We start from the raw sequence: 27,172 nt of genomic DNA, 5'->3' as shown, positions 1-27,172 counted from the left end.
TCCGAGCTCCCCGACTCCTCCCCGGCTCTCCACTGCTCTTCCCGACTCCTGTCGGCGTTCCTCGGGCCCTGGGTGCCACGAGCTGTCCAGAAGCGCAGCCCCTAGCGGCGCGTCACTGCCAAGCCGGCCTCCGCGCGCCTCCCTCCTGCCTCTTCCCTGGCTGTACACGATCCAGCTTGGGTAGGCGGGGAAGCAGCTGGAGCGGGACCGCAGCCGCAGCCACTCTGCAGCCGCCAGTCGGAGGTGCAGTCCGTAGGCCCTGGCCCCCGGGTGGGCCCTGGGGATTCGGCGCCGCTCCCGGGGAGCTGCAAGGCTCGCTCCTGCCCGGCGTGGAGGGCGCGGGGGGCTCGGAGGTGAGCGGGTCGGGGAGGAGCGTGAAAGGAGGTGGCGGCGGCGGAGTTGAGGGTCAAGATGCAGTCGGCGCCACGAGCTGCATCCATTCTCCCCGATTCCGCGCCCTCAGCGGGCGTCCGCCCTGAGCTGCGGGGTCCCTGATCTCCTGGCACCTTGAGGTGGAAAGTGAGAAGGGTGGAGAAGGGTGTCTGTTCCACTGATTCCCCCTCCTCCTCCTCTTGGTCTTCTAGAGCTAAGGGCAAGTCCTAGAGGTTGGGCCCAGGAGAAAGAAGGCCAGGGGACATTGTCCCAGGTAGGATGGATCCCAGCAGGAAAGGACAGACAGGTTACTTTCGCCCCCTTGATAGTCTCCCTGCTACTTTGGGTTGATGCAGGGAATTTCATGGAAAATCGTGCAGTGCTGCTTGCGAACAGGTATTTCTAGCAGTCATTTTGTTTATTTCCGAGTAATGTAATCGTGGTGTGTTTAGGCCATTTCTGTTAGAAAGTAATTGGCCTCTTCTTTGACTGTCCTAAATTATCTTTGAGCCCTGTGTTCAGCCTCAGCCAAAACTTGTTGAAAATTATGCCCTAAAAATCTTGCTCTTAAAATAGAGCAGAGAGATAAAGAGCATTTTTGTTGGGAGATTTCCATTTATTATCTCTGCCACCCCGTGGAGAAGGATTGGTGTCAGTTTTTACTCCTCGGGCAGTTAGTTTTTTAGATGGAAAGACAGTCCAGGCCATAGTTAATTGTCGCTCATCACTATAGGAGAAACAGAATTCAGACTCCTGCCCCACCCCCACCCCCAACCTCCTGACTTAGATTCTAGTCCTTTTAACAGCCCCGCTGTTTGGAACTGTTTTTGTTTTCTAAAGCACCTCCCCATCCTTCCTTTTCTCCACTTTATTATTTCTTCATTTTATTGATCTCTGTTTATTTTTTCTTTCCTTAACCCTATAATTTTTTTTACTCCGATTCTCTCTCGGTTGCTTCAAAGCTTGAGGCTCTTTAATGGAAAAACAAAACAAAACAAAACACCTGTCCTAAATAATTTGCAGGATGTTTAGAAACATAAGAGTAACTGTATATGCTGCCATTGGGGTAGCTGCACTTTCTGCCTCTTAGCTAGTCACTCTGTCAGGGTATGGGGAAATGAGACAATGTTGAGAATGGTAACTTGAGCAAATTTGCAGTAAGGAAATGAAAAGCTTTATCCAAGTCACTTTTTATTGTACTGGTGCTATGGAAAATGTGGTGAATGAGCATAGTTGTATTTTAATACTGAAAAAAAACAGGACAGGTGAAGACAAATTTTTAAAGAAAAGATTGTAAATGAGTTAGAAAAGTGAGAAAGAGGATACACCAAAAATGCGAAAGAGTAAGACTGCAGGTGTGATAGAGGACATAGGACATCAGGAGATGTATTTATTCCTGCTGGGCCAGAAACCAGGACGTTGAGGTAACTGAGACTTTAACATAACATTTAACATAACATAATATTTAACATAATATTTAACATAACATAACATTTAACATAGCATAATATCAACATTGATAAATCACCTACCCCTTCAGGGCCCACATGTCTTTTCAACAAAAAGAGAAGTCTGATCTAGAGAATTATTCACTTTTTGTCCTGAATTTTTTTGATGCATTACATAACAAAGAATTTTTATGGCATCCTAAGTTACACTGCCAGACAATGTGGAGGCAGTGATCACGGACAAGACAAACATGGTTCTTCCCTCATGCAGCTTATTGTTCAATGAGAGAAATAGTAAACAGAAAAGAAACAATTATATAAAATATTACAAAATAAATTTAACAAGGGCTGAGTGAATTATTCTGCTATAGAGATGGAACAGTATATGAAAAGTTCCCAAGGTACATAAAGTGGTTGTTCTTTTCTCCTTCTAGAAGAGGATGCTGTGGGTGAACAATACAGATTAAGGTTAGAGAGAGGAAGCGGGGGCAAACTCATTCGGGACCTTTTATGTGATAGGAAGGTGGCTGTAGTTCTAAGTAAAGGAGCACTGATTTTAAGGAGAGACTTTTTATGATGATTTACATTTTAAGATGATCTTAGCTGCTGTGGAGATGGTTTGGAAAGGGTCCAAAGAGAAAGTAGGCTGACCCATTAGGAAATGTTTGCAGAGTCCAGGTGAGATGATAGAAACCTGAACTAGCCTGGTATTGGTGGAGAGGGATTTATGAAATATGTTGGAGAACAAGAGTTGGTGCAGGATTTTATGTCAAAACTGAGAGACAGCAAGGACTCAAGAATGACTCACAATTTTCTGATTGGAGCAACTGGTGGGTAATGGTGGCATTTACACATTTCCAGGCAAATGGGACCAGGTCTGGGTGGAAAAAGTTCAGGTTTGAACCTGTGAAGTTTGAGATGTCACAGAAAGAGGTCATAACCATATCCCCTGGGGAGGCAAAAAAGGGAGGCTCTCCAGGACATAAGTGGATAGACTGGTCTTTGATAGGTAAAGTTGGTGATTGTTAATTTAAGGTGAAACTCATGAGCTCAGTTTTCTGGTTTTTCTCCAGCAACCTTCACCAACGTGGATACAGATACAGAGAAAATGGATAGCTGGGTTCTTCCAGGACTAGAGTTTTGCCAAGCAGATATGATGGAGAGTAAGAGAGTTAAGGATCTTTTCAAGGGAGTGACTATAAATCTAGTCTCGGTTTAAATAGATACCAGAGTAGGCTGATGGAGAGTACGGGATATTAAGCAATTAGAGAGGTCGAGGTCAACAGATCAGATTTCTTTTGCTGTCTAGAATTATCAGTGTGGATATTTAAACTAAGATTATTGGAAGTCCTGCAGATAGTGCTTGGAGATTTCAGGAAGTGAATGACTGAGGTGGGGTAGAGGCAAAAATTCATTACCTCCAATGAGTAAGTCAAGGAAATAGCCCCTGAAGTTGAATGGTTCATCCACTTGAATGATAAAGTCCAGGAAAAACGTGATAGTTATTGGGGTAGAGAGGATGACCATGTGTATACTGGGAGCCAGAGTCTGCAGTCATAAGGAATAAACTAGAAGTCAGTAGAGGACAGCAGTGAGGACAGCATTAAGGACAGGGAGAGGGTATGGTGAAGTACCATGAGTGGGTGTTTGCAGGAGAGACGATGAAGAAGAGATGTTCAGATGTGGGCCCACAAAGGGAAGGTTACGCCACCCCACCTCATGACCCTGGAGAGTTATGTTTTCTTGATGGCCTCTCCAAATCAGCAGGTTGTGAAATATCATCAAAACCTCTGCGGACAGCCCTTTCAGAGTTGCTGTCATCCAATAATAAATGTCCTATTTATGTGTGAAACAAATTAGGTTCTATTTTTCAAAATTAACATAGCACAACAGCTGCCATTCAGCTTCAGGAATGTTCAGGAAATCCTTCTAAACTGAAAACCTTAAGAGGCTGTCTAGCTGAGTGTAACTGAATTCCCTATCATAATAATACATTCTCAAGTATTAAATGTGTACAGCAAGTCAAATGCCCATTCAAGAAAACTATGTCCTTGACACACACTTTTAGATTGAGCTCCCGAAGTTGAAGTGTTAAATATAGGGTGGTGATATTACCATTATCACACAGCTTCAAGACGTATTTAGTGTTGGAAACTACCACCAGAGTCAAGTATAACCTATTTGTTTGCCGTTTAACAAAGGAAATCGAGACTCAAAGGATCAAAGTGATTGCAGAAACTTAGGCCTGCTCTTTTACCCCTACACCATGAAAACACAACTTTCTATAAATGACATAGTTGTTTTTTGTTTTTGTTTGTTTTTGTTTTTGTTTTGAGGCTGAGTCTCACTCTGTTGCCCAGGCTGGAGTCCAGTGGTGCGATCTCAGCTCACTGCAACCTCTGCTTCCCTGGTTCAAGCGATTCTCCTTCCTCAGCCTCCCAAGTAGCTGGGCACCTGCCACCACCCCTGGCTAATTTTTGTGCATTTTTAGTAAAGACGGGGTTTCATCGTGTTGGCCAGTCTGATCTCGAACTCCTAACCTCAAGTGATCCACCTGCCTTGGCCTCCCAAACTGCTGGGAGTACAGGCGTGAGCCACCACACCAAGCCTATAAATGACAGTTTTATCAGTTATTTAATTTGGATTCCTTATGAATAACATCAAAAGAAAAGGTAGAGACACTATGGGCATCACCTGGGAGCTTGTGAGAAATGCAGAATGTCTAACCTCCCTCTAGACCTAGAGAATCTTAGTGTGCATTTAAAAAAGATCCCCAGGTGATAATATTTGCATTAAAGTTTGACAAGTGAGTCATTCCCTTAGAAACACCGGTCTGCTCAGGTCAGCAGGATCGTGATGTCTGGAGAACCGGGGAGGGGATCCCCTTATAGAACAGAAAGAAGATATATAGTCATAGCAATATTCTGAATTTTGAATATTATGAAACAACAGGAACAAAGTGTGCTGTGCAAGGAGTGACGCATTTTAAGGAATGGCATTGCCCTTCCCAGAAAGTGGAGAGAGGAAATTGCAAAATAGTGAGTGGACCTTCTGATACTGCTCCTCCTTGAGTGGAAAAGGGGAAAGAACTGCATGCGTATTCAGCGTCCTGTATTCAAAGGTAACTGCTTGCTACTCTTTCACAATTGTAATTTTTCATTACTACAAACAACAATGTAAACATTAACATAAGTGAAGGTCAAAAAGCCACATCTGCTATCGCCAAATGATTATTAGAATAAGTATTAGATTGAATTCTGAATCTTTTAGTAGAGTGATTTTCAATCTTGGTTGCATAATAAAACATCTGCTAATCTTTTTTTTAAAATGTTGTGGCTTAGGATGAACCCCAGACCAATTAAACGAAAACTGGATGGTGGGGGTGACCTGTGATCACTGTGTTTTAAAACTCCCTGGATCATTAGAGCATGCACCTAGGGTTGAGAAACACTGCTTCAGTAGCTACATTCAGAAGCAACTCTGAGATTGCAGTTCTGCTTCTCCATGTGCCAAAACAGTGTGACTCTCCCTCGCTACCATAAGCATAGTGCCAAGCCAGGTCAGCAATATTCAGGTCACACTCACTGGCCAGTAGGGTTTTCAGAACCTTGAGGGAAGTAGGATTTATTTCTTGAAGAAGCCTGCTTACACTAACTTTTAAGACAAATTGGTACATGTTACATATTTATGGGGTACACATGAGTATTTGTCATATCCGTACAATGTGTAATGATCTCGTTGGGATTTGGGGGGAATTCATCACCTTGAGTACTTATCATGTCTATGTGTTAAGAACATTTCAAGTCATCTCATCTGGCCACTTTGAAACACACAGTACATTGTTACTAACTATAGGCAACCTACTTTGCTATTGAACATTAGAACTTATTTCTTCTAACTGTACATTTGTATCCATGAACCAACATCTCTTCATCCCCTCCTCCCATCAACACATCCTTCCAGCCTCTGATATCTCTTATGCTAATCTTTACCTCCATGGGATCCACTTTTTTAGCTCCCACACATGAGTGAAAACATGCGACATTTGCCTTTCTGTGCCTGGGTTATTTCACTTAACATAGTGGCCTCCATTCCTATCCATGTTGCTGCAAATGACGTGATTTCATTTTTTTAAGGCTGAATAATATTTCATTGTGTATACATAACACATTTTCTTTATCCTTTTGTTGATGGACATGTAGATTGATTCCATATCTTTGCTAGTGTGAATAGTGCACAAAGAAAAAAACAAACAAACAAACAAAAAACCCTGAGGACGGGTATCTCTTTGATATACTAATTTCTTTTCCTGTGGATAATACCCAGTAGTGAGATTACTGGATTGTATGGTAGTTCTATTTTTAGTCTTTTGAGAAACAACCCCCATACTGTTGTCCACAGTGGCTGTACTAATTTACATTTCCACCAACAGCGTATAAGGGTTCCCTTTTCTCTGAATCCTTGTCAGCATCTGTTGTTTTTGTCTTTTAATAATAGCAGTTCTAATTGGGATAAATTGAAGTCTCATTGTGGTTTTGATATGCATTTCCCTGGTGATTAGTGATGCTGAGTATTTTTTCATATACCTGTTGACCATTTGTTTGTCTTCTTCAGAAAAATGTCTATTCATGACCTTTACCCATGTTTATGGGATTATTTGTTTTTTATTTTTGAGTTTTTTTAGTTCATTGTATATTCTGGATATTAGTCCCTTGTCAGATTAATCGTTTGCAAATATTTTCTCCTATTCAATAGGTTGTCTCTTCATTCTGTTGATGTTTCCTCTGCTGCACAGAAGTCTTTTAGTTTAATATAGTCCCATTTGTCTATTTTGTTGTTGTTGTTGCTGTGCTTTTGAGGTCCTAGCCAAAAAATCTTTGCCTAGACCAGTGTCTTCAAATATTTCCCCAATGTTTTCTTCTTGAAATTATATAGTTTTGGGTCCTATGTTTAAGTCTCTAGTTGACCTTGAGTTGATTTTTGTATATGGTGAGGGACAGGAGTCCAGTTTTATTCTTCTGCATACAGATATCCAGTTCTCCAAGTACCATGTATTTGAAGAAGATATCCTTTCCCCAGTGTATATTCCTGGTGCCTTTGTTGACAATCAGTTGGCTGTAAATGTGTGGATTTTTTTTTTCTTTTGTGGATTCTCTTAATCTGTTGCATTCATTGGTCTGTGTGTCTGTTTTTATACCAGTGCCATGTTTTTTCGGTTACTATTGCCTTGTAACACATTTTGAAGTCAGGTAGTGTGATGCCTTCAGCTTTGTTCTTTTTGCTTGGGATTGCTGTAGCTATTCAGAATATTTTTTGGTTCTATATGAATTTTAGGATTGCTTTTTCTAATTCTGTGAAAAATGACATTGGTATTTTGATAGGGATTGCATTGAATCTGTATATTGCTTTTGGCAGTATGGCCATTTTAATGATATTAATTCTTCCAATCCATAAGCATGCAATGTTTTTCCATTTGTTTATATCATCTTTAATTTCTTTCTACAGTGCTTTGTAGTTTTCCTTGTAGCAAACTTTCACCTCCTTGGTTAAATATATTCCTAGTTTTTTGTTTTGTTTTGTTTTGTTTTTAATAGCTATCGTAAATGGGATTGCCTTCTTGGTGTCCTTTTCAGCAAGTTCATTGTTGGTGTATAGAAATGGTACTGATTTTTGTATGTCGATTTTGTATCCTGCAACTTTATTGAATTTATTTATCAGATCTAAGAGTTTTTTTGTGAAATCTTTAGGTGTATCTAGATCTAAGATCGTATCATCAGCAAAGAGGGACAATTTGACCTTCCTGTTTTCCAGTTTGAGTACCTTTTATTCTTTCTCTTTCCTGGTTGCTCTGGCTAGGATTTCCAATACGATGTTGATTAGAAGTGGTGAAAGTGGCATCCTTGTCTTATTTCTGTTCATAGGGGAAAGGCTTTGAGCTTTTCCCTATTTCAAAATAATGATAGCTATTATTATTATTATATAGATCATATAAGCCCTTATTATGTTGAAGCATATTTTTTCTATGCCTAGTTTGTTGAAAGTTTTATCATGAGGGGATGCTAAATTTTCTCAAATGCTTTTTCTGCATCTATTGAGATGATCATATGGTTATTGTCCTTCATTCTCTTTAGGTGATGTATCACAGTTATTGATTTGCATATGTTGAACCATCCTTGTATCCCTGGGATGTGTCCCTGGAATAAATCCCCTTTGATCATGATGTGTTTTTTTTATGAGTTGTTAGATTTGGTTTACTTCTACAGACACACACACACACACACACACACACACACTTTTTAGGAGACAGGGTCTTGCTCTGTTGCCCAGGAGGGAGTGCGGTTATGTAATCATAAATCACTGCAGCCTTCAACTTCTGGGCTCAAGTGATTCTCCTGCCTCAGCTCCCGAGTAGCTAGGACTTCAGGTGTGTGCCACCACGCCTAGCTAATTTTTAAATTTTTTGTAGAGATGAGGGTCTCATTATGTTGCCCAGGCTGGGCTTAAACTCCTAGCTTCAATCGATCCTCCTGCATTGGCCTCCCAAAGTGCTGGGATTACAGGCATGAGCCATCATGTCTGGCCCTTGGTTTGCTAGTATTTTATTGAGAATTTTTGTATTTGTGCTCATCAGGAATATTAGTATGTAGTTTTCTTTTTTGTTGAGGCTTGTTTGCATTTGGTATGAAGCTAATGCTGATCTCATAGAATGAGTTAGGCAGAATTCCCTACTGTTCAATGTTTCGGAATAATTTGAAGAGAATTGGTGTTAGGTCTATTTTGAAAGTTTGGTAGAATTCAGCAGTGAAGCCATGTGGCCCTGGACTTTTCTTTATTGGGAGTTTTTAAATTACTGCCTCAACTTTTTTGTTATTGGTCTGTCCAGGTTTTCCGTTTCTACCCGTTTCAACCTTGGTAGGTTGTATGTGTGTAGCAATTTATCTATTTCCTCTAGGTTTTCCAGTTTGTTGGTGTGTAGTTGTTCATAATAACTTCTCACGATCTTATGTATTTCTGTGGTATCAATTGTAATGTTTCCTTTTCCATTTCTGATTTTTTATTGGAGTATTTCCTCTTTTTTTCTTGGTTAGTCTAGCAAGTGCTTTATCGATTTTATCTTTTCAAAAAACAAAACTTTTTGTTTCATCCATCCTTTGTGTTGTTTTTTAAGTCCCAATTTGTCTAGTTCTGCTCGGATCTTTATTATTACTTTCCTTTTACCAATATGGGGTTTGGCTTGTTTTTGCTTTTCTAGTTCCTTGAGGTACATCATTACGTTGTTTATTTGAAATTGTTACGATTTTTTGGTATAGGTGCTTATTGCTATAAACTTCCATCTTAGCACTGCTTTTGCTGTATCTCATAGGTTTTGGTGTGTTGCATTTTTATTTGTATTTGTTGAGGGAAATTTTTTGATTTCTTCCTTAATTTATTCTTTGCCACCATAGTCATTTAGAAGCATGTTGTTTAATCATTTATTTTTACAGTTTCAAAAGGTCCTCATGTTACTGACTTATAGTTTTATTCCATTGTGGTCTGAGGAAATACTTGATATGACTTTGATTTTTTAAAAATTTGTCAAGTCTTATTTTGTGTTCTAACATGGTCATTCTTAGAGAATGTCCATGTGCTGATGAGAATTTGTATTCTGTAAGTGTTTCATGAAATGTTCTGTGAATGTTTGTTAGGTCCATTTGTTCTAACGTATAGTTTAAATCTAATGTTTCTTTGTTAATTTTCTGTCTAGATTATCTGTCAGATGCTGGCAGGGGGTGTTGAAGTCCCCAACCGTTGTTGTATTGGAGTCTGTCTCTCCTTTTAGATCTGATAACATTTTATTTATATTAATATATCTGAGTGGTCTGTTGTTGGGTGTATATATGTTTAGAATTGTGATATCCTCTGGCTAGAATTGATCCATTATCATTATTTAATGACCTTCATTGTCTCTTTATACTGTTTTTGACTCAAACTCTGTTTTATTTGATATAAGTATAGTGACTTTTGGTTTCCATTTGCATGGAATATCTTTCTCCATCCCTTTGCTTTCAGTCTTATATGTGTTTTTATAGGTTAGATGGGTTTCTTGTACCCAGCATACAGTTGGGTCATGATTTTTTATCTATTGCTAGTCTATATCTTTTAAGTGGAAAATTTAATCCATTTGCATTCGAAGTTATTCAACAATGAAAACTTCCCAAGTCTAGTGAGAGATGTAGACACCTAGATACAGGTAACTTAGAGATCTCCAAAAAGATACAATACAAAAAGGTCTTCCCCACAGCACATTATAGCCATATTGTCAAAAGTAAAAGACAAAGAGTGAATTCTAAAAACAGCAAGAGAAGAAAGACTAGTCAACTATAAAGGAACCCCCAGCAAACTAAAATTTTTACCTGTTCACATTCTGATTTACAGAAGGGGTTTGAGCTTGCTTTGTAAAATAAACAGATAATTAATGTTGTTTTGTTTTTGTTTCTGTTTGAAAAAGTCTTGATCATCATGATTGTTAGATTTAAAGATTTTGCAATTCTTATATTTTGGGAGATGCTACGGTATATACTCAGAAGAACTCCGGGCTGGGATATAGGAAACTTGGATTCCCTTGTGTGAATCTAGCAACCTTTTTTACCCTTAGATAATGCACATGATTACCATTAACTTTTGAATGAAGTGAGCATGGATTTCATTACTTCTGGTTTCTTTAACCGCTCTTGATTCCCAACATTGCCAGTGACATCTCCAAATGGATAGTGACAGTTTTTTTCCTACCCTGGTACCTCTGACTCCTGCCTGCCCTTCTGGGTGCATGGACCACGCCAAGGGAGTGGTCTGTCTTGAAAGGTGTGAAATGAAACATGTAATTGATTTAAAAATAGTAAAAGTTCTTCTTTCCCAGGATTGGTTACTCCTAGGTAACGCTGAGGAGGAATGAAATGACCAAAGAAAAAGGAATAACATACTAATTTGAGTACAACTATAATTGTTACACCTTGATACTTATAACCCCAAGAAAACACCCTTTCCTAAACTCCATACGTACACCTGAATAACACATGTCTCAGCTGGACTGACTACCTGGGTTCAAATCCTGGCTCCCCTGTTTTCTGTCTTTATGTCCTTGGATAAATTAATTATCTTCTGCAGGTCTCAGTTTCCTCATCTACAAAGTGGGTGTGACAGTATTAGCACCTGTCTCTTAGGGTAGTTGTGGGGATTCAATCAATTAATACGTAAAAACCACAAGAGAGCTGAAATACATTATGTCCTATATAAACATTAAGTAATATTACTATAATTATTGTCTTTCTAAAGTTTAACATACTGATGTATTTGGAGTTACTGGATGTGACTCATTTCTAGGGTAAAAAGTTGAATTTTCCTGGCTCTAGTCATTTCAGATTTCATTTAGTAAACCAACATATTTTTGAAACATTCCACCTGTGCCTGTAAAGTCCATTAAATCCTCTGAAGTGGTCCACATCTGCTATGAGCATAAAAGAAATTGTGCAATGAGGGTAGAATGGAAGAGTATTTTTCTTTCAGACCCAATTTTGACACTAATTCATGGCAACCTGATTTGTATTCTTGAGCAAATTATTCCAAATATGAACATTTCAGATGTTAGTCTCTCAACTAAAAAATAACTTGAGAGATTTTTCCAGGAAGAATAACTGCATCATAGTTTATGCAGCCAACAAATAAAACGGCGTCATGTTGAGGTCCAAAGGGCGTGGGTGGATAAGCAGAAAGAATACTCCAACGGCTGTAGGCAGGTGAAAGATGATTTTATTCAACAGCAACTCTCATCAACAACTTTCTCACACTGTCCATCCTGTCTTGGCTGCTTAGTCTGGTGGCTCCCACACACAGCTGCGGGGCCTGCTCTCCCTTGCCTTTGGAGTCAGCACCTTAACTATTTCAGTTTCTCTCTCTGGGCATGGGCAAGCCAAGCTGTGTCCTGGCTCCCCCTGTCCATCTGCAAAGACAGACAGCTCTGACTCTCTCTTTCTCTGGGCACAAGAGTGCCTGTACAGTGTCAGCAGGGCAATTATACCTTTTACAGACAATAGTGGTGAGCTTCTCTGTTATGTCTACATGGCTATGATAACAAGTGAAGTTATATGCCTGTGCTGTAAACTCACTCTGGATGCTTACCTCTGCCTGTCCTTGACCAAAGCACCGCCATGTTTCTTACAAAGGGGAAGAAAAAGAAAAAGATTTCATAAATATTATATAATTTAAGACCATAAGCATATTACTAATCCCTTTTTCCATAGGTAAGCTATCTTTCTCAATGATACATTGTAAGATCTAGAGTGAATGATAGAGAAGTCCATGGTATTTTCTCTTTTGTTACATTTTGATGCCTATTTTTCTTAAGATATTATTTAAGTGCCAGGGTTCATTGTTAGCTGATTTATCTAGCTCTCATTTAATGATAGTCACTAGCTACTGAAGTATATAGGGAACTTTATAACCTCCACCTCAAATGACTCTAGACAGTTTTGGTTTAAATGGCTTTTTAAAAATTGGTTTTTCTTTCTTCTCTTGTCTTGTGATCCATCACTTAGTATCACAGTCCTCTCTGCCTCTAGCAGCATTTGTGATTTGCTGCCTCTGATCTGCTCAGAAGCTGGGTAATCATGCTTGTTACAAGTGTGTTTTTCAAAAAAGTTCTGGGTGAAAACCTCAGTCCCTTTTCTCATGTGCTCTAGTGAGGTAGGAGGCAGATCTTGACTCCAGAGGCAAGGTTCAGACACTGGACCAAACTGAGGTCAGGGCAGAAGCACCTCCCCATAAGACATGCCCACCAGTGTGCCATGTCAGTTTACTACTGCCATGGCAATACCCAGAAGTTACCACCCCTTTCCATGGCAACAGCCCAACAACCCAGAAGTTACAACCCTCCTCCTAGAAATTTCTGCATAAATCACCCCTTAATTTGCATATAAATAAACTAGGTTTAAATATGAGTGCAGAGCTGCCGCTGAACTGCTACTCTAGGCACACTGCCTACGGGGTAGGCCTACTCTGTAAGGAGCAGTACCTCTGCTGCTGCTGTAAACTGCTGCTTCAGTAAACATTGCTGTTTAACACCACCAGCTTGTCCTTTAATTCTTTCCCAGGCAATGCCAAGTACCCTCCTGAGCTAAACCCCAATTTGGGGACTTTCCTGTCCTGTGTCACTAGTGCCTTGCTGCTCAAAGAGGGGTCCTCAGACCAGCACTGGTATTGCTTTCATTAGAAATGCAGAATGTCGCGCCTCCCTCCAGACCTACTCAATCAGAATCTATATTTTAACGAGATTCCCAAGTGATCTGTGTGCACATTAAAATTTGAGAAGCCCCACTTTAGCACATCACCTTTGTGACAGTTAATTTTCCTATTGAGATGCTTTTTTAAAAAACGAAAGATTTATATGATATGAAGAGAAACCAGAATAGTGATCCTTTTTTAGTTTACAAATTGTGTCTTACTGTGCTCTATGTTAAAGTGTGGTGAAATATTTTACCTCTAGAAATACACATTATTACAATGTCTAGAAGTGTTTTAATGTTCAGTAATAGGTAACTGATGAACATTTTATTTTCTCTCCCCTAGGATATTTTTGGTGATCTTGGAAGTGTCTGTATCATGGAATCAATCTCTATGATGGGAAGCCCTAAGAGCCTTAGTGAAACTTTTTTACCTAATGGCATAAATGGTATCAAAGATGCAAGGAAAGTCACTGTAGGTGTGATTGGAAGTGGAGATTTTGCCAAATCCTTGACGATTCGACTTATTAGATGTGGCTATCATGTGGTCATAGGAAGTAGAAATCCTAAGTTTGCTTCTGAATTTTTTCCTCATGTGGTAGATGTCACCCATCATGAAGATGCTCTCACAAAAACAAATATAATATTTGTTGCTATACATAGAGAACATTATACCTCCCTGTGGGACCTAAGACATCTGCTTGTGGGTAAAATCCTGATTGATGTGAGCAATAACATGAGGATAAACCAGTACCCAGAATCCAATGCTGAATATTTGGCGTCATTATTCCCAGATTCTTTGATTGTCAAAGGATTTAATGTTGTCTCAGCTTGGGCACTTCAGTTAGGACCTAAGGATGCCAGCCGGCAGGTATGTATTTTACATTTTTATTCTTATGTATCTGGTATTTTGTAGTTAAACAGCTAAGCAAATATCAAACATTTTAAAACCAAATTCTGACACTTTCCAATGATTATCATTTGAAAATTAATTATGAGCACCTGAAAATTAATGTCCTGACCTTGTAAGGGCACATTCCCATTCCCAAAATGATGTGGAAATCTGGGAAAATAATGTGAACTTCATCCAGTTCAACTTGAGAATAAAGCAGATGGGGAGCTCGGTCAACACCATTGTGGAATGAGCTTTTATAAGTAAACACATAAAATATGTTAAAAAAAATTTTTTAATGTGCTTATGCATTATAATTAAGCATGATTATAAAACACTTCTTTTGTTTTTGTCCGTGAAGACAGTTGATTCCATTTCTTAGAAAATAAGTTTAAGTATTATATCATTGTATGCTGTATATCAGAGTCATGATAACCATTTACTTTCCAGTCTTTGTTTTAATGACTAGTAAAAGAACATATGCTTTTCTACAGGCTATTTCTGAATCTTTTTTTTCTTTTGCATATCCACCAAAGTTTAGCAGTAGATATAGAATAAGCAAATTAGAACCAGGACCTGTGAGACAAACCTGAATTTAATCATATACCCATATTTATACCAAATTTAAATTTTTAACAGAAAAAAATGTGGAACAGTGATGAAATTCAAAATAAGCTACAAAATAGTCTAAATTTGTATTTTGTAGTGTTTGTGCCTTTATTTTGAATGTTTGGTTTATTTTTAGACTTATTATATCATATTATGTCATATTATAATTTATACAAAATTTTTTCCAAATGATTTTTAAAAAAATTTATTCCACCATTGTCACAACTGTAAAAAATTAATTTAGAATACTTTTTTCTTACTTCTGTTATAAAAGGACCTCTATTTTAAAAGTTCATAAATGATTATATAATATTCATTCAAATAGGATTTGTCATTCATCTAGCTAATGTTATCTGAGATTAATAATCCAAAGAGTGTTATATTGTCACCATTACATAAATAGAAACATGCAAATATTTCCATGTGGTCTATTTTAGAGTCCTTATACAAACATCTTTAGGGATATATTTGGAATTTGTTTTCCCCAAACATTATTTAGAGACTTTATAGCAATATTTTTCTAGCCTTGAAAGAGGTGGCCTACCCATTAGTAATAGCAGCTCACTCCAGTAGTGAACTTGGGGCTCAATAAATACTTGTTGAATTTTCAACTATATTATAGTATCTAACAGATTTCGATAGTTTGAAAGCCTACCCTTGCCTCCACCCATCACGTCATTAGAGTTTCTGTAAAAGTAATATCTTTGTCTTAGAAAAGGACAGTTGCTTTTCTATTTAAATTAACTAAGCCTTGTAATTTTTTTACTTGCCAGGTATATCATCATTATTTAGAGATGAAAGAATTTAATATACTGACCAATGAAATAGTATACCTGAGATTATTATGGTTTTTCTGAGATACTTGGTGTATTGGTTTCTAAACCTAAATTTTATTTAAAATCTCATTAAATTTTATTTAAAAATACAGCATCATGACATAATTTAAAGGTTTTAATTGCAGATGGCCATCCAAAGTGCATGCCCACTTCCAGTCATGCTAAATATCTGTAAAGGGCAGTGTTTGCACTCATACTACTAGACAGAACTGCTACAGTGCTAAAACTACATATTGTTCATGACAGCAGGGAGTGCCAGCCCCACACTGTCCCCTGTGGGAATTAGAGAGGTGGAGTGGGGCAAGGGCATGACCAGCACCTCAAAGTCCACCTAAACCCCTGGAGAGGAGGCCTTACCCGGCTGCTGCTACTGAACTATGCCTAGAAGAGTACACTTTTCTTTCCACCTGCCCCCCTCCCACCTGGGGGATCCCCTCTGACGCTCGAGGTTGCAGCTACATTTTCCTGCATTTTATTGTCCTGTTATCGTAAGTGGTAAGGACTTTTTTGTTCTCATGACACTGTTTAAAACCTATTAATAATAGGTTAATACATTCATAAATGCCTTATCTCCTGAACTTTAACCATTTGCATCACTCAGATATCATCACAGGTGATGCTCCGTAAGTGGAGCATGCGATTGCTACCATTTTTATAAACAACAGTGGTAATGCTGAGTCTTTTTATTTTTCCCACAGGTTTATATATGCAGCAACAATATTCAAGCCCGACAACAGGTTATTGAACTTGCCCGCCAGTTGAATTTCATTCCCGTTGACTTGGGATCCTTATCATCAGCCAGAGAGATTGAAAATTTACCCCTACGACTCTTTACTCTCTGGAGAGGGCCAGTGGTGGTAGCTATAAGCTTGGCCACATTTTTTTTCCTTTATTCCTTTGTCAGAGATGTGATTCATCCATATGCTAGAAACCAACAGAGTGACTTTTACAAAATTCCTATTGAGATTGTGAATAAAACCTTACCTATAGTTGCCATTACTTTGCTCTCCCTGGTATACCTAGCAGGTCTCCTGGCAGCTGCTTATCAACTTTATTACGGCACCAAGTATAGGAGATTTCCGCCTTGGTTGGAAACCTGGTTGCAGTGTAGAAAACAGCTCGGATTACTAAGTTTTTTCTTCACTGTGGTCCATGTTGCCTACAGCCTCTGCTTACCAATGAGAAGGTCAGAGAGATATTTGTTTCTCAACATGGCTTATCAGCAGGTACTGAACATGCTGGTTATTTATCTGATGCTAGTAAAATACTTTTTATTAGTATAAATTATAAAACATAAAATTTTACATGCCTTTTAATGGAAATTTGATTTTTGTATACTATGGAAGGGGAAAGAATTGTTCTTTAAACAATGTTTTCGCATAAGAATCATGTGGCTAATTCAAAATTATTTCAAGTAAAGGCTGCTACCATCCTTTTCCTTACAGAATAAAAGCAGAAACGTAGAGGGTTGGGTTCTCCCCTTTTTTCAATGTTATAATTGCAATGAGTGCTTTCAGTATTCAACAATTCATTATTTTAATGTTTTATAATTGGTTGTGCTCCACAAAATGATGAGGCAACTCTCAGTAAATATATACGATAAAATTAGAACTGGTAAAAATACAAAACAGAACAGGAAGACAAGATCAGGAGAAAAAAGTCGAATACACCTCTGCTGAGAGTGTCTGCACAGCTTCTCTTTTGGCTTTGAGATTTTCAACACAATGAGGAAGGAGACCCTATTGTTTACAAAGCTCTTGTTATCAAAAACCAGAAAACATAATAGTTCCACGGGTGAAGCTTTTCTAGCACATAGCTCTCAAAAAAAAAAAATATATATATATATATATATTAGGGAGCACTTCATGGAAGGGGCTTGATGATGAGCTAGACTATGGTTTTCCTCCATAATTCCCAATCCACAAATGTAATTTAAGGGGTTTCCCTGAAGCTGTTTGGTATAACATTTCTCAATGAAAGCCAAGAACATTGCACCAAAACAAATGTGTAAAAGCATGTGCATTTTGTAAGGATCGAAGGCATCATAGTCCGAGTATGTGGCATCTAGTACTTAAGCTTGTTTCAACAATAAAACCTAAAATAATATTTTTCTAATTAGTAGATTGATAACCTTTAAGCCATTCACTTTCTGGAAAAAAAAAAAAAAAAAAAAAAAAAAAACCACTTCTCTTAATGAGATACTAAGGCTTTTATAGTTGCTCAGTTGGCTCCCTTACCTCCTTCCAGTCATTTGCCCAGATCTCACCTTTTCAGTGAGTCCTACCCTGGATACCATTTTAAATGCTGCTGCCTCCACCCCAACCAGTATTCCAAATCCCGCTGACTTACCCTGCTCTACGTTTCTTTTTTAAATAACGCTTACCATCTTCTAACACACTTGATTTCCATGTTAAAAATACATTTACCGGCCGGGCGCGGTGGCTCAAGCCTGTAATCCCAGCACTTTGGGAGGCCGAGGCGGGTGGATCACGAGGTCAGGAGATCGAGACCATCCTGGCTAACATGGTGAAACCCCGTCTCTACTAAAAATTACAAAAAAAAACTAGCCGGGCGTGGTGGCGGGCGCCTGTAGTCCCAGCTACTCGGAGGCTGAGGCGGGAGAATGGCGTGAACCCGGGAGGTGGAGCTTGCAGTGAGCCGAGATCGCGCCACCGCACTCCAGCCTGGGCGACAGAGCGAGACTCCGTCTCAAAAAAATAAATAAATAAATAAATAAATAAATAAAAAATAAAAATACATTTACCAGTGTTTGCCTTCCCCCATCAGAATGTAAGTTCATGAGAAGAGGGATCTTTGTCCATCTTTTTCACTGATACATACCCAGTGCCTAGATCTGAGCCTAGACATTGTGGACACTCAAACAGCCCGTTTGTGGGATGAATGAATGAACTGGGAGAGCAGGTAGATCCAGGTTGTAGTCTCTGAGTACACTGGGTAATGCTGTTATTCTGTATTGTATAGATATCAAATAAGAAGATGGTAGGTTGAACTCTGGGGCCTCTTTCAAGATAATGGTATGATTGCCTCAGGGAACTAATGGTTAAGAAGCAGCTTTTTGTTGTTGTTAAATTTTAAGTATGTTTTGTTAACTGGAATTGAACAAAGTTAAACTGTTGTTAAGTTAGAATCTGTTTTCCATTAATAGATACTTATTTAAATAAAAAATTTCAGCTGATGGAGTCCAATACTTGATTTATACTCTAATTATATTCTGAGTGTAAATAGAACTTCTAAAGGTAGTCCGTACACAGAATACCACAAATTCAGAGTTAACTGTCTGACTTGATTATATACACATTATCAATGTAAGTAAAAGATGTTTGGAAAAATACTGCATATAAATGACACAGTCAGAGAGTTGGGAATCATATTAAATTAGGCAGTTCAAGTGGAGAAATATTTGACCTCCATTGGCCGTTATAGCCAGGGAAATCATAGCTTTCTAGGAAGAGAAGATGAGAAGAAAGACAAAACAGAGATATATTATTCATGTGATGGAAGAAGATACTGACGTAGTTTAGAAATTCCCTGCCTGGATCCAAGTTGAACTAAGGCCAGACTGTATCCCAGATATTCAACCAAGTTTAAACCAGCTTGTAAAAGTACTTCGAAACTAAGTTTAACTCCAGTAACTTCTTTTGTGTCACCCTAGAACCAACCACTAGGCATTTTATGGTGTTGGACTCCAGAGTCCCTGTAATGATGATGTATTACAAATGTGATGGCAAAGCTTTGCCCCTTTATTCTAGCACGTATACAAGGAAAGAGAAAGTTTTGTCCTCCTTTTGTTTAATTCTCTTTTCCCCTACACCTGGAGCAGTATCATCCAGTAACATGTTCTCTATAATGGTTTGTTAGACTGAATTAGTGCAACTTAAATATGTCTATATATGACCAGGTTCTTCTTATGCCAAGAGTGAACTCTGTGCTGAATCAGTTAATGTTCTACTAAACAAAGGAAGTTCACATTTGCTTTCTTGTTAGGTTCATGCAAATATTGAAAACTCTTGGAATGAGGAAGAAGTTTGGAGAATTGAAATGTATATCTCCTTTGGCATAATGAGCCTTGGCTTACTTTCCCTCCTGGCAGTCACTTCTATCCCTTCAGTGAGCAATGCTTTAAACTGGAGAGAATTCAGTTTTATTCAGGTATGTGGGGTTTTGTTTGGTCAAGGACTGTGCAGGATAGGATTTCCTTGTTAAGAACAACTGAATTTTAAATATTTTCCTTATAAAAAGGGTGCCTTTGAGAGTGTATTTATGCATCTAGATACATTATGCTGGAAGGCAGCTTAGGACTGCTCTGGTTAAGTAAGTGAAACACCAGTCAGTATATGATTGTACTGGAAGACTTTGACAGCACTGCCTTCCAGTATACTATGTTAAGAATGAAAAGTTATCTTAAAAGAGAAAAAAAAAATGAAAGTGGGGAAGGATGAGCTTAGATCAAATTTAATGTTGAAAGTCAATTTATTATTAGCCAAGTTAATGAAAAATTATTTTATGTTTTGAGTCATCTTGATCTGTCCAGAAAAATCTTATTAATTTGAACTCAAGTGGGAGTGTCAATCTGAATATTTTAAAGAAGTGTGTGTGTATATACACACACATACAAACACAAGCAGTAGCAAACTAGGTAACTAGATTAATGGATTATAACATGCAGCCAGCCTTAAGAATTTTGTTAGTACAGGTATTTAGTGTATCAGTAGTACACTAATATGTATGGATGTCTGTAAAGGGATTTCAAACCACCATTGTATTTAATAAGTTAAACATTCACCCTCTCCAATAGTATCTAAATAATAAGGTTGCATATTTTAAAAATACATAACTGAAACATGGACCCTTCTTGTATTTTTACAAAATCTGTACTGGTTGTATCCAAATGGTTTACAGCACAGTAGACAAATTCATGTCCTTTGGTGGTACACTTAAGTTTTGTTTCATTTCATTGCTTATTTGCTTGTTTTTTTTAAGGTCATGTAAAAATCTCATTCAAAGCAGGGCCATAATGCTTATCTGAATTTATTTTTCCTTTTCAAAGAAAAGGGAGAGTACTTTCCCAACAGCTAGTTTAAACATACCTGAAAAGAAATAGAAGGTTCTAGACAGATGCAAATTATCATTATAAATTTAGATGAGTAATTGCAAATATTTTGCCTGCCGGAGGGTTGATATTTTCTCAGTAAAGTTAGACATTACATCATTATACGGATGTAATATTACTTTTATATAACAGACTATTTTTCAAAGTAAGCAGTCTTAAACATAATAATTTAGCAAACTAAAGAATGGTGATCTTTTAGAATTTAACCTGTAAAGTGCCTAACTGAAGTATTCTTATTAAACTCTGTATTTGAATTATTGTTTATATTAATACTGCAGGATTTTTCCTACTTGCCTATTAACCAGTGTGTATATGTGTGTGTGTGCGCCCATGAGGATGCTCATTTAATTTTAATTTAATTTAATTAATTTTAATAATTTTAAATGAGTTTATTTAATTTTATCATATATCTGTTTATGTATTAACAGGTATGTGTCACCTAACAATGGGGAACATTCTGAGCAATGAGGCAATTTTGTCACGTGAACATCATAGAGCATATTTATACAAACCGTGACCTATTGCTCCCAGGCTACAAACCTGTACAGCATGTTACTGTACTGAATACTATATGCACTTGTAACACAATGGTAAATATTTGTGTACCTAAACATATCTAAACATAGAAAAGGTACAGTAAAAATAGGGTATATAATCTTGTGGGACCACTGTTGTATATGCAGTCCATAGTTGACCAAAATGCCCTTATGTGGCACATGACTGTATTTATGTGTATGTGTACACACACACTCACACACACACATATATACACACACACATTTCTTTAATACACAACTGGTGGAAATGTGAATAATTTTTATAAAGAAGAGTTTAGCAGTATGTATCAGTACCCTTAAGGAAAAGCTAGATGTTTTGACCAATAATCCTACTATTAGAAACCAGTCCTAAGAAAATAAATCAAAATATGGAAAATGGCCTAACATGACATTTATAGTTGAGGAAAATTGGAAACAGTAAATTATCAACAAAAAGGAATGGTTGAATAAATTATGCACACCCATTCAATAGAATATTATACAGTATTAATGTCATCTTCATACTTAATGACATGAGGAAAATGTTCTTGATAAAATAAATGAAGTAGTAAGAATATTGAAGTGTATGCAATCGCGCCTCATTTGTGTAACATAAGTTGTGCATATAAATAATACATATAATGCATATATAAAAATATTAATATTGTTTAATTCAGTAGAGGACAAAGGTTAACTTGATAATTTAAGACAAAATAGTTTTATCAAAATATAAACATGGTATATCTTGAACTTAATTTATGGGTTTCAGTCATTTGTTTCTTATTCTTTGTTTCTTTTCCTTTCTCTCCTGGCCCAAGTCTACGCTTGGATATGTCGCTCTGCTCATAAGTACTTTCCACGTTTTAATTTATGGATGGAAACGAGCTTTTGAAGAAGAGTACTACAGATTTTATACACCGCCAAACTTTGTTCTTGCTCTTGTTTTGCCCTCAGTTGTAATTCTGGGTAAGATCATTTTATTCCTTCCATGTATAAGCCGAAAGCTAAAACGAATTAAAAAAGGCTGGGAAAAGAGCCAATTTCTGGAAGAAGGTATTGGAGGAACAATTCCTCATGTCTCCCCAGAGAGGGTCACAGTAATGTGATGATAAATGTTGTTCACAGCTGCCATATAAAATTCTACTCATGCCATTATTTTTATGACTTCTACATTCAGTTACAACTATGCTGTCAAATTATTGTGGGTTGAAACTTGTTAAATGAGATTTCAACTGAATTAGTGATAGAGTTTTCTTCAAATTAATTTTCACAAATGTCATGTTTGCCAATATGAATTTTTCTAGTCAATATATTATTGTAATTTAGGTATGTTTTGTTTTGCCCAACTGTAACCCTATTGTTACTTTATATTTCATAATCAGGCAAAAATACTTACAGTTAATAATATAGATACAATTTTAAAAACAATTTGCAAACCAGCAGAATTTTAAGCTTTTAAAATAATTTACTGGATATACATTTTTTTCTGAAGATTAAGATTTTAATATTCAACTTAAAAAGTAGAAATGCATTATCATATGTTATTTTTAAGAAAGGACATATTATATTAGCATCTAGGTAAGGGTGCATGATAGCATTCCTATATTTCTCTCATAAAATAGGATTTGAAGGATGAAATTAATTATATGAAGCAATGTGATTATATGAACAGACACAAATTAAAAAGACAAATTAAACCTGAAATTATATTTAAAATATATTGGAGACATGAAATACATACTGATAATACATACCTCATGAAAGCTTTTATTCTTTATTGTGTTACAGAGCAGTTTCATTTTCATATTAATATACTGATCAGGAAGAGGATTCAGTAACATTTGGCCTCCAAAACTGCTATCTCTTAATACAGTACCAATCCTGGGAATTGTATAATAGTTCATACTTAGAACAAAAGTATCAAGTTTGCACACAAGTAGTCTGTCAACTGACCTTTGTCGCACCTTAACCAGTCACCACTTGCTATGGTATGGGATTATACTGATGTTCTTTGAGGGACTGTGATGTGCTAGGCATGGTTCTAAGTACTTGTATTATCTCATTTAATACTTAGAACAACCCTGTGAGATAAGTAGTTATTATCTTCATTTTACATATGAGGGACCAAAGGATAGAAAAGTTATTTTCCAAAGGTCATGCAGTTAATAAATGGTGGAGTGAGCACTCAAGTCCAGGTAGTCATATTCCAGAGGCCACAGTTTTAACCACTAGGCTCTAGAGCTCCCGCCGCAGCCCTATGCATTGTGTTCACAATGCCAATCTAGATGCTTCCTCTTTTGTATAGTCACTGACATTCTTTAGAGTGGGTTGGGTGCATCCAAAAATTGTATAAAAATATTATTATAATAAACTTATGACTGCTTGTAGGGTAATTCACAGTTACCCTATTCTTGGTTGTAACATGAGCCTGGAGACCCATGGCAGTCCATATGCCTTCCTATGCAGTGAAGGGCCCTAGCAGTGTTAACAAATTGCTGAGATCCCATAGAGTCTTTCAAAAATCTCTGTAGACCTGGTTTTCTCCTTTTCTCTTCCTGAGAAGTTCTCCTGCCTGCATAACCATTCATTAGGTAGCAATTTACAAGCATGAAGGATATTAGGGTAAGTGGCTAATTATAAATCTACTCTAGAGACATGTAATTATACAGATTATTCATAAAATTTTTCAGTGCTGTCCTTCCACATTTAATTGCATTTTGCTCAAACCGTAGAATGTCCTACATTCCCCCCACCCCCATTTGCTATTTCTTTATTAAAATAGAAAATTATAGACAAGAGGCCGGGCGCGGTGGCTCAAGCCTGTAATCCCAGCACTTTGGGAGGCCGAGACGGGCGGATCACGAGGTCAGGAGATCGAGACCATCCTGGCTGACACGGTGAAACCCCGTCTCTACTAAAAAATACAAAAACTTAGCCGGGCGAGGTGGCGGGCGCCTGTAGTCCCAGCTACTCGGGAGGCTGAGGCAGGAGAATGGCGTAAACCCAGGAGGCGGAGCTTGCAGTGAGCTGAGATCCGGCCAGTGCACTCCAGCCTGGGCGACAGAGCGAGACTCCGTCTCAAAAAAAAAAAAAAAAAAAGAAAATTATAGACAAGATACAATTATATGCATTCCTCTTCCAGAAATTATAACATTTCTAAACTTACCCACATAAGTACTACTGAATCCAGCTGCCAACAATAAAAAGACTTTTATTTAGTAGAGACTACCTTTCCCACCAGTGGCTCTTTTCCTACAACTACATTGTCAGTTTGGTAATTCACTCATGATTCTCTAATGTTCTCCTCTTGGTGAATTTTATTATCTTGTACTTTCTAACTGAGCTCTCTCTTTTCTTTATTTTAATTATATTTCTCCCCACTTGATAATCACTTGTTAGTTCTTGGTAGGAATTCAGTTGGGCAATGATAACTTTTATGGGCAAATACCTAAACATTCTATTATACTGAACTAATGAAAATAACAGCATATTTTCAGTATTTTCTTGTTCCTTAAATTCCAGTTAACACTATGCTTAACCGTTTAATGTGAAAACGAAATGAAATATTCCTAAAAGTTAGATGACTATTAAAGCATATATTGTTGCATGTATGTATTAAGTAGCCAATACTCTAAAAATATCACTGTTACAGATAAATGAGGCCTTTAAAAATATGAAAAACAAACTTTTGTGAAAATGTATAAAAGATACATCTGTTGTTTCGAATGGCACTATCTTCTTTTCAGTACTACAAAAACTGAATAATTTTGAAGTTTTAGAATAAATGTAACATATTTACTATAATTCTAAATGTTTAAATGCTTTTCTAAAAATGCAAAACTATGATGTTTAGTTGCTTTAATTCTATGTGATTATTTTTCTTAATTTTTTTTTTTATAATCATTATTTTTCTGAACCATTCTTCTGGCCTCAGAAGTAGGACTGAATTCTACTATTGCTAGATGTGAGAAAGTGGTGGTGAGAACCTTAGAGCAGTGGAGATTTGCTACCTGGTCTGTGTTTTGAGAAGTGCCCTATAGAAAATTAAAAGAATGTAGAAAAGATACTCAGTCTTAATCCTATGCAAAAAGAAAAAAAATCAAGTAACTTTTTTCCTATGAGGAAAATAACCATGAGCTGTATCATGCTACTTAGCTTTTATGTAAATATTTCATATGTCTCCTGTATTAAGAATATTTAAAATCATATTTAAATAGGAATATATTCATGCAAACATTATTTTTCAAAATATACATGGAAATTTAGCCCAGATTGTCTACATGTAAGGTTTTTATTTAAACTGTAAAATATTTAAAAGTATGAATAAAATATATTTATAGGTATTTATCAGAGATGATTATTTTGTGCTACATACAGGTTGGCTAATGAGCTCTAGTGTTAAACTACCTGATTAATTTCTTATAAAGCAGCATAACCTTGGCTTGATTAAGGAATTTTACTTTCAAAAATTAATCTGATAATAGTAACTTAAAGTATATTATACTTTCATTACAATCAAATTATAGAAATTACTTGTATAAAAGGGCTACAAGAATATACACAATTTTAAAATATTTTCATATATCTCCTATCTAATATGATAACTTAATTCTTCTAAATTACCACTTGCCATTAAGCTATTTCATAATAAATTCTGTACAGAGTTTCCCCCCAAAAAAGAGATTTATTTATGAAATATTTAAAGTTTCTAATGTGATATTTTAAATAAAGTATCATAAATGTAATAAGTAAATATTTATTTAGGAATACTGTGAACACTGAACTAATTATACCTGTGTCAGTCTATGAAATCCCTGTTTTGAAATAAGTAAACAGCCTAAAATGTGTTGAAATTATTTTGTAAATCCATGACTTAAAGCAGGATACATACATAGTATAACACACCTCACAGTGTTGAGATTTATATTATGAAATGAGATGCCCTACCTTCAATTGTTCATCAATCAGTAAAACAAATTCTGATATATATTCAGTACAAATGATTAGCCCTGAATGAAATGTAATAATTTCAGTGGAAACTCAATCTGTTTTTACCTTTAAACAGTGAATTTTACATGAATGAATGGGTTCTTCACTTTTTTTTTAGTATGAGAAAATTATACAGTGCTTAATTTTCAGAGATTCTGTCCATATACTAAAAATGTTTTGTTCAGCCTAACATACTGAGTTTTTTTAGCTTTCTAAATTATTGAATTTCCATCGTGCATTCATCCAAAATTAAGGCAAACTGTATGGATTCTTCCAGTGGCCAGATGAGCTAAATTAAATCACAAAAGCAGATGCTTTTGTATGATCTCCAAATTGCCAACTTTAAGGAAATATTCTCTTGAAATTGTCTTTAAAGATCTTTTGCAGCTTTGCAGATATTCAGACTGAGCTGGAACTGGAATTTGTCTTCCTATTGACTCCTTTAAAAGCTGCTGCCCATTACATTCCTGAACTGTCCTTGCAGTTAGGTGTACATGTGACTGAGTGTTGGCCAGTGAGATGAAGTCTCCTCAAAGGAAGGCAGCATGTGTTCTTTTTCATCCCTTCATCTTGCTGCTGGCATTGTGGATATAACAGGAGCCCTGGCAGCTGTCCCCAGAGGATCAAGGCCACACCCAAAGAGGAAGGCAGATTAGAGACCAGAAAGACCTTGACTACTTCCCTACTTCCACTGCTTTTTCCTGCATTTCAGCCATTGTAAATCTGGGTTTGTTACATGACGTGAAAATTAATCCTTTCCGCCCTACAGTTCTTTATCCTGATACTGTTTAACACTGTCTGAATTAACTAGACTGCAATAATTCTTACTTTTGAAAGCTTTTAAAGGATAATGTGCAATTCACATTAAAATTGATTTTCCATTGTCAATTAGTTGTACTCATTTTCTTGCCTTGATCTTTCACTAGATATTTTGTATCTGCTTGGAATATATTGTCTTCTTTTTAACTGTGTAATTGGTAATTACTAAAACTCTGTAATCCCCAAAATATTGCTATCAAATTACACATGTTTTCTATCATTCTCATACTGCCTTATAAACATTTAAATAAAAAGTAATTTAATGCTTCAACTTCTGTTTTGAAA

The 27,172-nt window shown here is 36.9% G+C and overlaps 1 protein-coding gene across 7 annotated transcripts; it reads left to right on the top strand.

Annotated features, from left to right (window-relative positions):
- On the top strand, positions 1-27,172 carry STEAP2 (STEAP2 metalloreductase). 7 transcript variants are annotated; one of them, XM_025380139.1, is made up of 7 exons: positions 2,181-2,221; positions 4,832-4,941; positions 13,422-13,946; positions 16,111-16,638; positions 19,418-19,582; positions 21,898-22,045; positions 26,445-27,172. In XM_025380139.1, exons 3-7 carry the CDS (start codon positions 13,455-13,457, stop codon positions 26,474-26,476), a joined length of 1,365 nt encoding a protein of 454 aa, XP_025235924.1. In that variant the 5' UTR covers positions 2,181-2,221; positions 4,832-4,941; positions 13,422-13,454; the 3' UTR covers positions 26,477-27,172. The 7 variants fall into 7 exon arrangements, with proteins under 7 accessions (XP_025235925.1, XP_025235923.1, XP_025235926.1 ...); XM_025380140.1 differs by lacking the exons at positions 2,181-2,221; positions 4,832-4,941 and adding an exon at positions 1-353; XM_025380138.1 differs by lacking the exons at positions 2,181-2,221; positions 26,445-27,172 and adding an exon at positions 64-353 and having other exon boundaries at positions 21,898-23,454.

This window comes from Theropithecus gelada, chromosome 3, assembly GCF_003255815.1.
Source record: "Theropithecus gelada isolate Dixy chromosome 3, Tgel_1.0, whole genome shotgun sequence".
In the NCBI taxonomy this organism is placed as follows: domain Eukaryota; kingdom Metazoa; phylum Chordata; class Mammalia; order Primates; family Cercopithecidae; genus Theropithecus; species Theropithecus gelada.
Note: the sequence above shows the minus strand (reverse complement) of the source record. Positions and strands in the feature narration are given on the sequence as shown.